General features: G+C 40.4%; 2 protein-coding genes across 3 annotated transcripts in view; both read left to right on the forward strand.

Moving 5' to 3' along the window:
* Nucleotides 1–26: 26 nt before the first annotated feature.
* Nucleotides 27–1,839, forward strand: TrpRS (Tryptophanyl-tRNA synthetase). The gene is made up of 6 exons (XM_065484534.1): nucleotides 27–300; nucleotides 363–591; nucleotides 653–835; nucleotides 889–1,273; nucleotides 1,332–1,472; nucleotides 1,528–1,839. Exons 1-6 carry the CDS (start codon nucleotides 165–167, stop codon nucleotides 1,687–1,689), a joined length of 1,236 nt encoding a protein of 411 aa, XP_065340606.1. The 5' UTR covers nucleotides 27–164; the 3' UTR covers nucleotides 1,690–1,839.
* Nucleotides 1,840–3,091: 1,252 nt separating this feature from the next.
* The window catches only part of LOC135938281 (uncharacterized), an 85,311-nt gene continuing 73,516 nt past the window's right edge, over nucleotides 3,092–14,886 (forward strand). The window contains exon 1 of one of the 2 annotated variants that reach the window (XM_065481879.1): nucleotides 3,092–3,342. In XM_065481879.1, coding sequence (XP_065337951.1) covers nucleotides 3,291–3,342 — 52 coding nt within the window. In that variant the 5' untranslated portion in view covers nucleotides 3,092–3,290. The remainder of the gene's footprint in view (nucleotides 3,343–14,886) is intronic. The other variant, XM_065481878.1, reaches the window with a different exon arrangement.

A 14,886-nucleotide genomic window follows, 5' to 3' on the forward strand; every position in this document is an offset into this window, starting at 1 on the left:
ATTGAGATCATTTGATTTGAGGACGACCACGTTCTCAACTGTTCCCAAGTCAGCCGTCGTTGTCAGTGTTGTTATTGAACTAAAAACTTGTTCTCTAAAAGCAAATCGGGCTGTCAGTTGAATTAAGAACTAAGGCTAAAAGCGCTAGAAGCATCAATTTGAAAATGGCAGAAGAAAAAATTGCCGTTGACCTTTCCTGTGTCCAGATCTCGGCCTCGGGCACAGAGGAGGACGACGTTGTTGACCCATGGAATGTGACAAGCAAGTCGCAAACAGGCATCGATTATGAAAAACTTATAAGTAATGATCATACTTATTGATCTGGATTGTCGTGTTGACGAAAGTTACTGTGATATTTTCAGAGCGATTCGGCAGCTCAAAAATCGATGAAGCTGTCATCGAGAGGTTCGAAAAGTTGACAGGACAACGAGCTCACCCTTTTCTTCGAAGAGGAATATTTTTCTCGCACAGAGATTTAAACACCATCCTTACGGCCCACGAGCAAAAGAAACCCTTTTACCTGTACACTGGCCGAGGGCCTTCCTCTGCAGCCATGCACCTTGGGCACCTAATCCCTTTCATTTTTACAAAGTATGATTAGACCATTAAAGGAATTAATCATTGGCATTTATTGATGGTACTATATTTTCAGGTGGCTTCAGGATGTATTTGATGTTCCTCTAGTGATCCAACTGACTGATGATGAGAAGACTTTGTGGAAGGATATTAAAGTAGAAGAAGCTCTCAAGTTAAGTCAAGAAAATATGAAGGACATAATTGCTGTTGGCTTTGATCCAGAGAAGACCTTTATATTCTCTGACCTAGACTTCATTGGGTAATAATGATTTGGAAACAAGTAGGGATTGACAGCTAAAAAAATTTCATCAGGAAATGCCCAGCTTTTTACCAAAACATGGTTAGGATCCAGAAATGTGTCACTTTCAATCAAGTGAAAGGAATTTTTGGCTTCGGCGACAGTGACGTCATTGGAAAAATCAGTTTTCCATCTATTCAAGCCAGTCCGTCTTTCTCGACATCGTTTCCATTCATCTTTGGAAATGCCAAGCTGCCTTGTCTCATTCCTTGTGCAATCGACCAGGACCCTTACTTCCGTATGACGCGTGATGTCGCTCCTCGCATCGGAATGCCCAAACCAGCTCTGATGCATTCCACCTTCTTTCCTGCGCTGCAGGGTGCCCAAACCAAAATGTCTGCCAGTGATGAAAACACTGCAATCTACCTTGATGACTCGCCTAAGAAGATTAAAACCAAGGTGAGAGTAGATTTCGTCTCAAGCCGTGATTACGAAATAACCTATTGCTGTCCCACAGATCAACAAGTATGCTTTCTCTGGAGGTTGTGCAACGGTCGAGGAGCACAGGGAGAAGGGAGGCAACTGCGATGTGGATATTTCATATCAGTACTTGACCTTCTTTTTGGAAGATGACGAGAAACTTGCGCAGATCAAACAGGTAAATTAATTCAATTTAGGAAACTTGTGAATGTAATTAACTTATTAAATTTTAGGATTATTCAAGTGGGGCAATGCTCACTGGTGAGCTGAAAAAGGAATTGATCACCCTTTTGACTGCTTTGGTTGGAGAACATCAAAAACGAAGAGCCCAAGTAACACCAGAGGTCATCCGCCAATTTACAGAGATCCGTAAACTTAAATACAATTACAGCTGAATTTGCAGATTTGCATTCATGGATAGCGATAATCTTTCGCTGGCCTTGTTTTATTCCTCCTTTAATTGTGCGTCAATTGGTTGCCTGATATTTTGTTTTCAGTCACCATTTTGCATTCTTTTGAATAAATTATTGCTCTGAACCTCTTAATCTGGTTAATTTAGAAAATCATCAATCCTGAACCTATCAAATCAGATGAATAGCTTTGGTTAAAGCTATGGAGCAACTGCAAAATGAGATAAGACAAGCAACGGTCTAGCTTTTGCCAAACTCACCATTGAGTTGTAATAAGAGGATAAAGAGATTAACTTGAGGTCTGGCTAGTTTTGCAACAACTCATATCGTTTTGATGCATGAACTGACATTTGCAATGCTTAATTAGATTAGTTTAATGTTTGCTTTCGCTTGACTCGGTTAATCAGTCGGCACAGAAAGAATGCAAATGCTTGAATTAATAAATGGCACTCCTGCCAGTATTGAAAATACATAGCAGGATTACTTAACTATGTATTGTTTGCAATCTTTTAATATACAGCTATAGCATAATATGGCTAGGCTGGAAATTTGAGGATCTTACCTGCTTTAGAAAACTACCTATCGACTATTTCAAAGCTATGTTAGACAATTCTTGCCTTTTTAATGACTATCCCTGACAGAATACGGCGAAGTTATTAAAGCATTATACTTAATTATTTTAAAAGTCTGAATGACTGTTGAAAAGGCGGTTTTCAGTTACATTTTAAGTTTTTACCAATGCGCTATTGATAGTATTCCAGTGTTTTTAACTAATAAAATTAACACAAATTTGAATAATCTCTTGGCTATGGTCACACATATTTTCAATTATTTTTGTTTGGATGCACAGCTATATTTTTTCTTAACAAATTTCCTTCTTAATATATGCAGCACAACACTTCAAATTTAAATGGTATTATTCAGATTAAAATTCCGCTTTTTTTATTTTATGACCTAAATCAATTTTTTGTTCTTAAATGTTGACGTATTTTTAGAGCCTCCCTGAAATAATCTGGCTTAGCAAAATATAATTATATCTGAATCTGCTCAACGGTGTTGCAAGAATTAATAAAGAAGAGCTACATTGCATTCCTCACACAACCCAGACTTTCAATTAAGTGAACAAATATGCAACCTGGTCGACGTTTTTGTCACGCACGTTGCATACCCACATTATCCGTGACTCGCTCTGTTAAACTGCTGGCTGGACATTATAGCAGACAACAGCAGGCAGAACACGCGCGATAATAATATGGTCACCGGTGTGTGGGTCGGGCGGGGTGAATGAAGCCTTGATTGGGGATGTTTGAAGCCGGCGGCAGACTTTGGCTATCGCACCTGCATGTCTAAATGGGCACAGACGTGAATCTCCGGCACAGAGACACCTTTTGAGAATTTTCCGGCGCGGCGAATAAGCGGCCGGCCGGCGTCGGGGGTAGGCGAACGGGCGGCTGCGCACCCTCTCTAGGGGGGTGCCGGCTCCGTGCCAGCCAGTCTCGCGTCGAGCACCGTTCACCTCGCACTTGGTCCACGATTGCTTCTTCACTTACGCTTGAACACCGTCTTTCAAGAAGCAAGAAGACACGATGGCCTTCATTCGAGCCAGCACTGCTTGCCTCCTCCTGGCGATCCTGGCAGGTAGGAATTTCACCTGACTTAATACCGCACATAGTTTACGACGCTTCCTTCTCTTCCGCAAACTTTGACACTCAAGTCGCGAGGCGTGCTTCTCCGGTATACCGCCGCGTTCAGTGTTTACATTATCTTGCCACAGCTTCAGGGACGGGAAATTAAGAGTTATACCTTGGAAGCCTTGTGGTGGTTGGAAAAATAAATTGAGACAGGAAACCCTTTGGCATCACTGAAGATATCTTTGAGCTTCACAGCAAACACTCTTTGACCGCGGCCGAGCCGTTCTTTACGATTTCCTTTGCTTCAAAGCAGCAAATGCGGTAATATTTCTTTATTTACCTTCCTACCAACACTTTTGAGGTTGCGCACAGAATATCAATATCAACACCGTGCCACAATTTACTGTTTCAATAGTTGCACGACAAAATTGATTTCATTCAAGTTTTATTTACGTCATCTTTCCAACCAAATATAGATAGACAGAACTTGACTTTTAGTCAAAGTGATGCTATTAAGACAGTGGGAATATATAAAAAAACAATGAATTTTTAGTAATAACAATTATACCTACTGCAAAAGAGTTTTGCACACTAATTTATTAATTGCGACAGATTTTATTGACATTAAAAAATTGTAATATTCGAACCATTTGTTTTTAAAACAAGCGTTTTTATTAAGCTTCCCTTTGTTTTTACAATATTGTGTGTTAACAGCGTGAAAATGCGAAACAAAGCAGAACAGTAAACAAATTTTCCATTGACATAAATATAATTCAATAAAACATTTTCGCATTGATTTTCGATTTCAGTTGCTAGAATTACAAAAGGAGACTTTTGCTAGCTTTTATTAGAGCCGAAGCAGTCCATTTAAAATAGCTGCCACGCGATGAAGAGCTAAAATTCTTTTTTCATTGTGAAAAACTGTGCGCAAAAAGTGAGAACAAATGCATGCAAAAATATTGGATTGGCGAGAGCACTTGTCATTTTGCGCCCGATAAAAAAAGCGGCAAATGAACCTTTTTCTGATTGCAAGGGAGAAACAGCAGTCGCACATTCGAATGTGATGCTGCAAAAATTCGCGTGAGCCAGGGACAATGGAAAAAAGGTAGCAAAAGGAGGTCTGCATGGCGACAGCGCGGAAAAATGACACAAGAGGAGTGATATATTGGGCCGGCATATTAAGTTTTCACGCAAACTGATGTGATAAATGATGGCGCTGATGCGGTGCACGTTATTATTCGCCGTTTCATAACTTCGTCAAGTAAATGCTGCTACTTAGCCCCGACGAGGCACGCGCATTTTTCTAATGCTTTCCCACCTATAAAATTCTTCTTCCCGGCCGCGCTGGAAAAACGAGTCGCTCGTTCTCGTAATAGCATCGCGCTTTTTTATTATTCTGTGACACTCGGCGGCGAAAAATGAGGCTGGCGGGCGACAGCAAAAAAGGCCTTTTGTCGCAGCTTCTCGCGAGTAGTCGTGTGCGTAAAAGATGCGTAGGGGCTGTGGTTTGGGGTTGAGCATTAGTAAACACGTGTTTTTAAGGGATTGCTGTAGCCCTTTTGTTTAAAGTATACCCTGCGAGAGGGATGAAACCGAGCATTAAGATGATTTTGACTGTGGTTTCACCGTTCTTGAGTTGCAACAAAAAAACACCTAAAACTAAAGGCAGAGTTTTATTATTAATCCGAATTATCTGAAACTTAATTCTAGAGCACGCGAATAGTTTAGAATGAACAATATTGAGTTAATTTTTAACTTTATTTTTAGTTTTCTTACAATTATTTATTATGTCCCCAAACACTAGACGCGCTGTAGTTGATGAATGCATAAGATGAAAGAGGGAAACGAAAATGCCCATAAATCACACTTAGGATTTAACTGATTAATTATTTATACAGACTGATCATCACGCTTCATGTCACCCACTGCATTGGATTAATAATATTGTGCGCCGTGGAAACGACTGGTGTGCTGAGTTGCGAATTACAAGTTTATTTATTGAGTAATTATAATTGTAGAGATATATTATTTTAGAGCTACAAATTATTGCCGATCATTAGGGTGGAAAATTACTAACATTACATGAATATTTTGTATAGGAAATTTCATTCACTAATTTTGCCAGGGCATAACACAACACGACACAGTGAACTGAAATACATAACAGGAAAAGGCTTCGCGCACGAGCGAGCACAGACGAGGTGCCTGCAGCTTTTTCAAAGAGCACACCGTCACACACATGCATGGCGAATACGCTCAGTATAATATTTTCCATCGCAACGCTCGCATGAACACGCGCGTCGGGCGCTCCTTCATTTTTACAGCCACTCAAGTGAACATATGCAAATTCCTCATTGTTTTTACGTCGAAATGCAGCATCCGAGTCGCGATTTTTTTCCCTCGGCTCGTTTTCCACCTCCGCAGTTTTGATGCGGATGAAACAATAAAAAACACACACTTGAGTGCAAAAATCTCGCATGTTTTGATGGATGACTCGGAATTTTGCACACTGCACCAACCAGAGTTGAGGACAGCTTGGAGAAAAGAGGATCGAAAGGTTGCCGCTCGACTGGTTCCATTTTCCTGCAACTATTATATATCCCATCAACTCATATAATTTAAAATCAGGTCTAGATTTTTAATTTGTGATTGGAATGCAAAGCATGATTCTGTATGTATTTAAAATCGCAACTAAATTTTAAATATTTGAAAAATGCGACCACTCGAGGTTGTTTTCATGTTGAATATAATTAAAACCAGGCTTCATCCTCGTTGTCAATAAAAGAGAAAGACGACGAATTTCTCTTTTATTGACAACGAGGATGAAGCCTGGTTTTAATTATATTCAACATAAATTTTAAATAATATTTAAATATATAATTCAGAAATTCATAAAAATGCTGCAAATCATACTTTGCTGAAGTTTTTTTTTTCACAAAAAACCATAGGCAACGCCAGTTAGAGGAGTGTTATTTGCTTTAATAGCACGTGAAGGAAGGCTGCACAATAGTACTTTTTGCAGGGAGAATTTCTCACCGCCCATTTGCAAAAAACGGCAGAGTGTGTTAACGTACAGCCTGCCTTTACATCCACGTAAACGTGTTTTTTCCACATTGGAGAGCTGTGCCCGTGTCTGCGATTCTCTCCCTCTTTTGCCTCTCCAGTTGCTAGTAATAGACGAGGCAAACATATGCAAGAAGGCAAACAAAAAAGCTTTATTTACACTAGAGCGAACGGTGGGCCGTGTGAGAAAAATATCAAGTGGCTCTTGGTAGTCTAGGATATGGTCTTCCTCAATCATAGTTGCACTGTTCCAGGGGGAACGCTTGCTGAAAAAATAACACGCTTCGAGGCAGCCAACACGATTGCAAATGCGCGCAGGCACTTTTATTGCCTACCGGCGCCGCCTGCTGATTTATTTTCCACCGCACTTATCCAGTTTTTTATTAGGGCACTTTTTGGAATTTTTGCAGCTTACAGTCAAGAAGAAAAATACCATTAACAATTTAATATCATTGTGTGAGCATAATTAGGATTTGGAGTTGCATATATGTTTTAATATTTTTAGGATCAAATCCCACTAAATATATCTATATTCAAATCAAAAAATTTCTTGATGAACTATGAAAATCACAACTTATCGGTGATCACTTAAATGGAATCAAAAATTATCAAAATGAAATTATCCTTCAATAAAAACGTTCGTTTACATGAGCAAAATTCAATTCCATGACAATAAAAAAGCATATTTCGGCTCATCTGTACAATGAAACACAATTAATTTTTATTTAACGGATTCAAAATTATTCCCTTATTCAAATTTTAGTGTTTTTTCTTTGCATTTCCACTCTCTTGTGAATGTAGAAAAATTCTCAAGCTCACAATTATTATAATCATGCTGCATTAATTATGCGGCTGAAGAACCATTACGCCGATCTTGGCTCAGCACTTGCACGTTGTACATGTGCATGTATTTCAGACGCGCGGTTGCGAATAAATTTATTAAATTTCTAACTCGCACAAGAGAGCCGTGGTTCAGCCGAGCAAGAGCGTCTCATATCTTACATTGCGGGGCTCGCCTCGCCTTCCAAATGAGAACGTATATACACAGGCTCGCGAATAATCGGGTTGGCCGAATGAGTGTGAGCACTCGAAAATGCAAATTTCACAAAAGGGACGTGTCATTACAGCCTGATACAACTGCACTGAAGACGCATTTTTTTAAACTTACCTTCTCTTTTTCTCCGTGCTCTCCGGGTATTTTGAATATTCATGGTGGCTTATTGCGAGCGGTGCGGTCTCAGGGGTTCTCATCCATGAGTGGGTTGCTACTTTCTATACATCGCATGCATGCACACGCACATCCAGCGACTCGGCTGGATCTCTTATTCTTTAAAGAGAATAAAATTATTCAGGACGTGCTAGCTCCTTATATTCCCTCCTGCGGCCGCTAAATCTACCTGAAATATTCATTCGTTCTGTGCGTGGAAAAATAGATGATTGCATGACTGTTCCAACTATTTTGTTGCAGCTGACGTGTCTAGAATGAAAAACAATCACTGATGTTAAGAGTATACAATTTTGAAAATGGAAGATTGTGTTTGACGTGTTAAACGTTCTCTAAAAGAGCATTCACTGCTACACACATATCTCGAAGTCTTGATTCTAAATTATAATATGCTCTTTTCCAGTGTTTCGTTATTCTGAAAACTTTGAAGTCACTTGCGATTTGCATTTCAAAACAGCGATTGTGAGAGGGCAGAAAACTGTAGCAGTTGGCACGTTAGCAATGAAGCAGTTGCTCCGCCTCACTTGCCGCCACAACTTTTGTTGCCCGCAATTCTCAAAGTTTGATTGTTCATAAAACTTTTTCAATTTAATTAAGCAGCCATGTTCCTTGGACACGCTCGTCAGTCGAGAGTTTTGCTCTTTGCACAATTTTCATAGAAAAAAGCACAATTTTATTTTTGTATTTTACAACTTACAAGAGAAAAGCGAAGAGTAAACAATAGCATACAAGCGTGGAACTACCGCTGTGGCAGTACTGAAGGCTTATTAAGTTGTGTAGATAGACACAATTACGTTTCCCTTCGCGGTATAAGATGCCATTTTCGGCGCCGGCCATTGAGATGCCTTTCCATCAAACCACCATATATCACCATTCGCGGTGTCAACCCTTGAGAGTCAGCTAAGCACTCGACTAACCTTACGAAACCACTACGGTAATCACTCAACCCTTGACAAATGTGACCGTCTGAGAAGAACGGACACCCGTCCAACAAGGCACAATCGAATCCAAAACCAGAGAATCGCGACTAATTCCCGGCATCTGCTGCGAGAGCGGCCGGGCAGGCGTCGCCGCAGGAATGCCGCCTCTCGCAAATTGATAATGGCCCTAGTGATGACTGTTCACGCACGCATGGGGGGGCTTAAATTAATGCCAAATTACACTCATGCAGGCGCAGCAGGCCGAGCAGAGTAGCGTTAGCGCGCGCGCGCGTGTGTGTGTGTGTGCCACAAACACAACGGAACGCGAGGCATATTATGATTGTGTGCCCGTCAGCAAGGCTGTTTCATTGTCAGCCGTTATCCAGAAATTCCGCAGCTCTCCTATATGCTTCCTTTCGGGCGACACAACAGAAAACGGAGGCAGGCACAATTGCTCTGATTAATTCAATGGAGCTCTCACTTGCGGCGAAACTGCTATGTGTTTAGCCGAGCAACGCTCGCAATACCCTTCTGTTGATGCCAGAGGTGCAATAATATGTTTCCATGATCCCGCGCTGGTTAATACGTTGTGCGTTCATGCATTTTCCGCATACTCACAACTACATATTGAGAGCTTCCAGTGGAAATGAGCCGCATACCTTTGTGTCTGACTCGCTCAGGTGTGATTCCCGGAATTTACAGCTATTAAATATTGCTCCAATTTTTGCGTGCTAGGAATTTAGAAGTCAATGGAAAAATGCAAAATAAATTTCAATATCATTCCCCCTAAGTTAAAATACATACTTATATGTGTTAACTCTTTTCGGTTTATTTCTTTCGAGATGGGTTACCCTCTCTGTAAGGGAGCAACTCGCGTCAAACCAACATCAATAATGAATATCCCAGTCCAGAAAAGGATCATCTCGTATTCCAGACCCCGCAACAGTGTATTTTATTCAAACGCTGGACATTCGTCCCGTGAAATTAATTCAAGAATGCTGGAAAGGTGCAAAGCAGCAAGTTGGAAAGATTTCGCAACCCTCCAAATCCGAAAAGACTTGTCACTGCAATGCGAGAGAGTCAAACGAAGGCGCATAATATCAGCCCGAATTGACCCCCAAACATCGCTCGGATTCTCTCATTGCATGCGTTCAATAACGCTTTGTATTATCAGTATAATTCGATAGGATATACCACTCTATCACTTCAGCCAAATGGCTTTTATAGCAGTAAAATAAATATACTAATAAATTACTAATGGTGCTCAACATTTATATACAAAAGCCATTTTAATACCAACACTGTGTTTTTATACGCTGCGATAGTTGACAAGCATTGCATTCAGGAAAACGGTACACCGAATTACAGTAATTTTTGAACTGATTTGTGGGCAACCAAAACTTCTAAAAATCCAAATGCTTTAAAATATTTTTTACGTAAGAATTATTTTATGGAGTGTTCATATTTTTTAATAGTCGTATATAGTTGCTTTGAATGCATTCCTCTGTATGGAGCGTGTTCCAAAATTGTAATGGCTAAACTGTAAGTTGGCCCTAAAGTTGGTTTTCGGTGTGACAAAATACTAGCAGGCTTTATGCCCGCGTCTCGCAAAATAAAACGGAACACTTTTTAGGAGCAAAGTTGCTGTCGCCGACCGACTCCTGTGTCACAGTTGAAAAAATTGTTTTATGAATTGTTCTCATTATGCTGGCAGGCTTTTGCACGCACTTTTGGCAGCGGCAAAGTCAGTATGTCATCGACAAAAAATGAAAGTAACATTATATATAGCAGGCTGCATGTGTTGAAAGCATCTGCTTCTGATCCTCGAGAATTGTTTTTGCTCAACACTCGGTGGTTTGTTGTGGAATATTTCAAACAAAGTTTATCCTGAGTTTAGCTTACGCCAAAGTCGGTTCTCGCCAACTTTTCGTGCCTTTGCAACCAGACTGACTGTGCCATTAATGTTAATCAAAACCAATTTTAACCGCATCACTTTACTTTTCAATGCGAAGTCATCCCTACAGTGCGTCTTTTCAAATCCTTTGGCTGAGAATAAATTCATGAAGTTGCATAGAGAAAATGAGATAGCTTTACATTTCTCGTCTCTTTCTTATGTGACTTTATTGCCAGCTGGAGCAGAATTTTCATATATGAGGGTAATATGCAGAGCAGTGGGTAGAGGAGCGCGACGCATGAAATTCCCCCTTTTTATGAGCCTCAGGTGTGGCACGCAATAAAGGAGCGATTTTTTCTGTTTGGCTTCGGCAGTGAAACAAATACACATTGTACACTCTTTGTTTGCTTTCATTCAGGCCAATTTTACCATTGGCAATGTATGAAGCTCTAAAACTATCACAAATCAGTCGCGTGCGTGTCCTGCTCGTTGACTGCTTGTGCCTTCAGAAGCATTCTGACCTATAAACGGATAAAAAGTATCATAGAAATTGGACAGCTCGTTTTTTAGATTACCCTATGTTTCGGTTAGTTAACAAAGTTTGCATTTATTCGCCACACATACAAAAATGTTATGCGTTTATCGAACAGCAAATTTTGAAATGCATTCACCATAGCCATATACTATAACTGTTATTATTTTATCTCTTCAAAACATATCACAGAGGAGCAATATAAAGGTTTCCCAATAATTTATATACATATACAAATGCATGGTTTTCCCCTTATTCATTTGATCAAGCGCAATGAAAGACGAGAGATACCATTTGTATTTAGGGTGTTTTCCGGAAAATGGTCAATTTTAGAGTCGGTGGACTAACAGCAAACGTCTACTCAGCATTGCTTTGGAAATCTGTTTGCGAGTACAAGTCCGCGAGAAGGTGACGTTTCCTTGCTGCCATTTTTTCGTTTTGTATGTTACCTGCTGCAGCGACGAGGGCGGAGCAAAGGTAACCCGCCGTGCAGGTTGCATACTCTGCACAGCGGTCCCCAAAGTATTAATTTGAGAGAGTAAAAATCTAACTAATTCAATTCATTTGACGGACAACACTGTAACCTTTTTACCCTACTATTATCCTCCCTTTTTTAAATAGTGCTTTTCATTATAGTTCAAAATGAGAATTGAATAACGAGTGTCAAGCGATGTGAAAAATTACAATTTGCATGCTGATGCACCTGAGATTCCTCGCGGGCGTACTGAGAGGGTGCACTGCGGAGCACTCATGGCGTTTGAATAGTCAGAGTCACCCATTCGTTTGATAAATATTTCAATATATCAGTATCAACCCTTTACACATCTCCTATTTTTTTTTTAATTTTGTTGTTATATTTTGGTTTACTGTCGCAGCAACTAGTTTTCATTTTTAAATGTATCGCCAGGTGACAGCGTAAAGGTGCGATAATAACAGCTGCAAAATAAATCGCTATTCACGCATCATAATTTACAAACCGTGCAAATCCGACCAATTGTTCCTTTTGTCTTAAATAAATGCCAATATTTTTCTTGTCATATAATATCCAAGGTAAGCATAAATTTGTATCCAAGGAACTAGAGGTCTACAGCGAAGTAAGTTTTTACTATGATTTAATGGATAAGAATCACCGTACTATTAGAGTTTTCAATAGATGGAATCCCGTAATATGTTCTAATTTGTTAAATTACCCTCACACTCACATTGCGTTAATAAGTTAAAAGTAGAGTTTTGAGTGGACACAGGTGTTGCAAATGCGTCATCTCTCCCTCCTCCTAGAACAGTTGTTGGCTTTCCGGCTTGAAATAGAGTTGGCCGAGCGAAACTATTCCGATGTCGATAGGGTCCGGGTAGATTTATTGCTTCCTATAATGAAATACGATGCGTCAGACAGGGCTCAACCAGCAGACTTTGACTGTTGAGGCGGCAGAGGCGTTTGCTTACAGGATAAGACGAAGTTCGGGGTTATAATTCATTTTTTGATGGATCGACACATGAAAAAATTCTGGTTTACAAATACATATTTCATGACACATTTTGTTTATGTGGTACAAAAATTATCTCAAAAATTGGCGGACAAAAATAAGCTTTGAGCTCTGAAATTAAGAACTCTGTGAATATAATACATTATTGTTTGTTTGTTTTTTTTGATCCAGATTGAACAGGAAAAAAGCCTTGCTATTCTTTTGAAAATCCCAATCAGAGACTACAAAGCTACCAAAAATTAATTTAGCAAAATCAATGGAGCAATTCACCGAGAAAGCGGCGAATCCCAGTAACTTTTCACAACAAAACACAAATTTGAGTGTAGCAAAAATCACTCAAAATCAAAATTCAACCCGTTGTCGAAGGTTAGTGGGAGTCGCCGCTGCCACAGCGAATTCTATTTCCCTATGCTTTTGATCTTATTCACATTTAACAAGGAAAAACATTTTCCACCATCTGCGCTCTCTTGGAAATATTTCTATGCCAGGCGTGATTTGCATTGCAGTCTACCAATTCAAGCGTTGGCCTGATTTTTGCCGTGAGTACCTATTGCTCGGTTGGCGGTGCGCATACACGTAATTGGAAAATTGCGCCTCGTGCCGCTAATAGACCATTGATTTCCTGCCTCAAAGTGAAGCTCGCTCCTCGTGAGCAGGCCACATAAAAAAGCAGTCTTGCCACACACTGGCAGACATTCCCTCGTGGCTTCTGCCACGGACATTGCTCTAAATTGAAAAGTACGTCGGCCTCTGACTGGGCGGCAATAAGCAGTGGAAATAAATTGTGGTTAGGCGGTGTGCGTGCACCAATTAGATCAGCCCGCGCTACCCGAGGCATCAATTCTGTTAATGGTAAAATGCGATTTGCGCTGATCCATGTCATTGTGATGGTTTAACGGAATAACTGGAACCAAATTATTTGTTGCGCTTTTCTACATTTCAAGCAAAAACAGAGAATTCCTTTCAGCGGTAAATATTCACTGTAGACGCCACGCTGATGAAATTCCCCTAGCTGAAACAAATTGGCTTTTCTCCTCGCGAGCATGCTTGGCTGATTTAGGCTCCAATTTCAATTTCAACCAGCTCACAGGTCTACCGCCGCGACAGGAGCAGTTACGAAACCCATTCCAAAGGAATCCTAAGCGGTTTTCTCCGCGCCTAGACGCACATAAGTACACCCCGTTGTGTACGCGACCCTCTATCGGAGATTAAACCGAGATTTCCAGCACAAAGAGGCGCGAGCTTGATGCGAAAATGTGTTATCTCAAGTTTGGGGCCCTTAAGTGCACTAAAATAATGAGAGGCAAGTGGCGTGTAATTCAGTCTTGTCTCACTTTGGCGCGCAACCCGCCTTTCTCTCATAAATTCAGCCCTTGCTCTCAGCATAATAATTCGTGTGCACGCGAAAACACGCACTATCATATTAGCGACGATGCGCGTTCCGGCTTAAAACTCCATTTCGCCCATTAAAAAGTTGCCACCTTTTTAAGTGTCTGCGCGCTATGAGGGAGGAGCTGGTGTTTACTTTGTTGTATATATATGTTCTCGTTAAAGTGAGTGTTGGGGCAATGTTTCGTGACGAAAGGGGTTATTCGCATGTTTGCTTGGAAACAGCTTGCTTGCATGCCCCAAGCAGGGTGGATGTCAGTTTCGGAAGCTTAATTTTAAAATTCATGTAGCGTGCAGGAGCTAAGAGCCTCGGGAGTGATGACTTTGTCTGACAATGAGATGAAATGGAGCTAAGACACAAAAAATACACGAAGTTTCATCAAAGAGAATGGACAAATGACAGTTTAACGCATGAGACCTTCATCTTCCGTGCTGAGTAACAAACGACTATTTGGGGTAATTACTTTGCATCCAGAATTTTACAAACTTTAGACTTTTAGAAAACTAAAAGATACCATGCATTTTTAGGCAGGACATAATCAGAAAATAGGAATAAAAAATGAGATATAATGGAGTTTAAAGTGTCGTTATAGAAGAGTCAAATTGGCGTCGTAATAGAGCGATAAAAACATGACAACGTTTTACCAACAGCGTTTGATCAAAATATATTTTTTCTTAGAACCTCTACTCAGCATATTTCGTGGGCTATGAGCTCACTAAGTCCCCAATAACACCGCCGAGCGGATAAAATGGGGCCCGAGTGGCCGCAGAGAAGCTTGGGCTAAATCTTTTCATGTTTTTTGGTTGAACATTTTCACGAATCAGTTGATTTAAAATCACTTGCTCATTGATTGTGGTCGGATATAGCAACACTAAAAAGTAAATTCGACATTTCCAGGATAAGCGAAAAATTATGTTTTGCCTCGTGGGCTGATGTGAAACGCCAATAAATCGCAGCAACCTCAGTGCGGACTGCAGTGAATGCCTAATGCGCCTAATGGGTCGGAACGGCGACCAAAAGCACGCGCTGCGACAGTTAAAATT

This window comes from Cloeon dipterum, chromosome 3 (genome assembly GCF_949628265.1).
Source record: "Cloeon dipterum chromosome 3, ieCloDipt1.1, whole genome shotgun sequence".
Lineage (NCBI taxonomy): Eukaryota > Metazoa > Arthropoda > Insecta > Ephemeroptera > Baetidae > Cloeon > Cloeon dipterum.

Bases quoted from the DNA above. Each gene is read 5' to 3' on its own strand.
- TrpRS (XM_065484534.1), top strand. From the start codon at position 165: ATGGCAGAAGAAAAAATTGCCGTTGACCTTTCCTGTGTCCAGATCTCG. The intron at 592-652 runs GTATGATTAGAC...CTATATTTTCAG, and splicing joins ATCCCTTTCATTTTTACAAA to GTGGCTTCAGGATGTATTTG. The intron at 1,274-1,331 runs GTGAGAGTAGAT...GCTGTCCCACAG, and splicing joins CTAAGAAGATTAAAACCAAG to ATCAACAAGTATGCTTTCTC.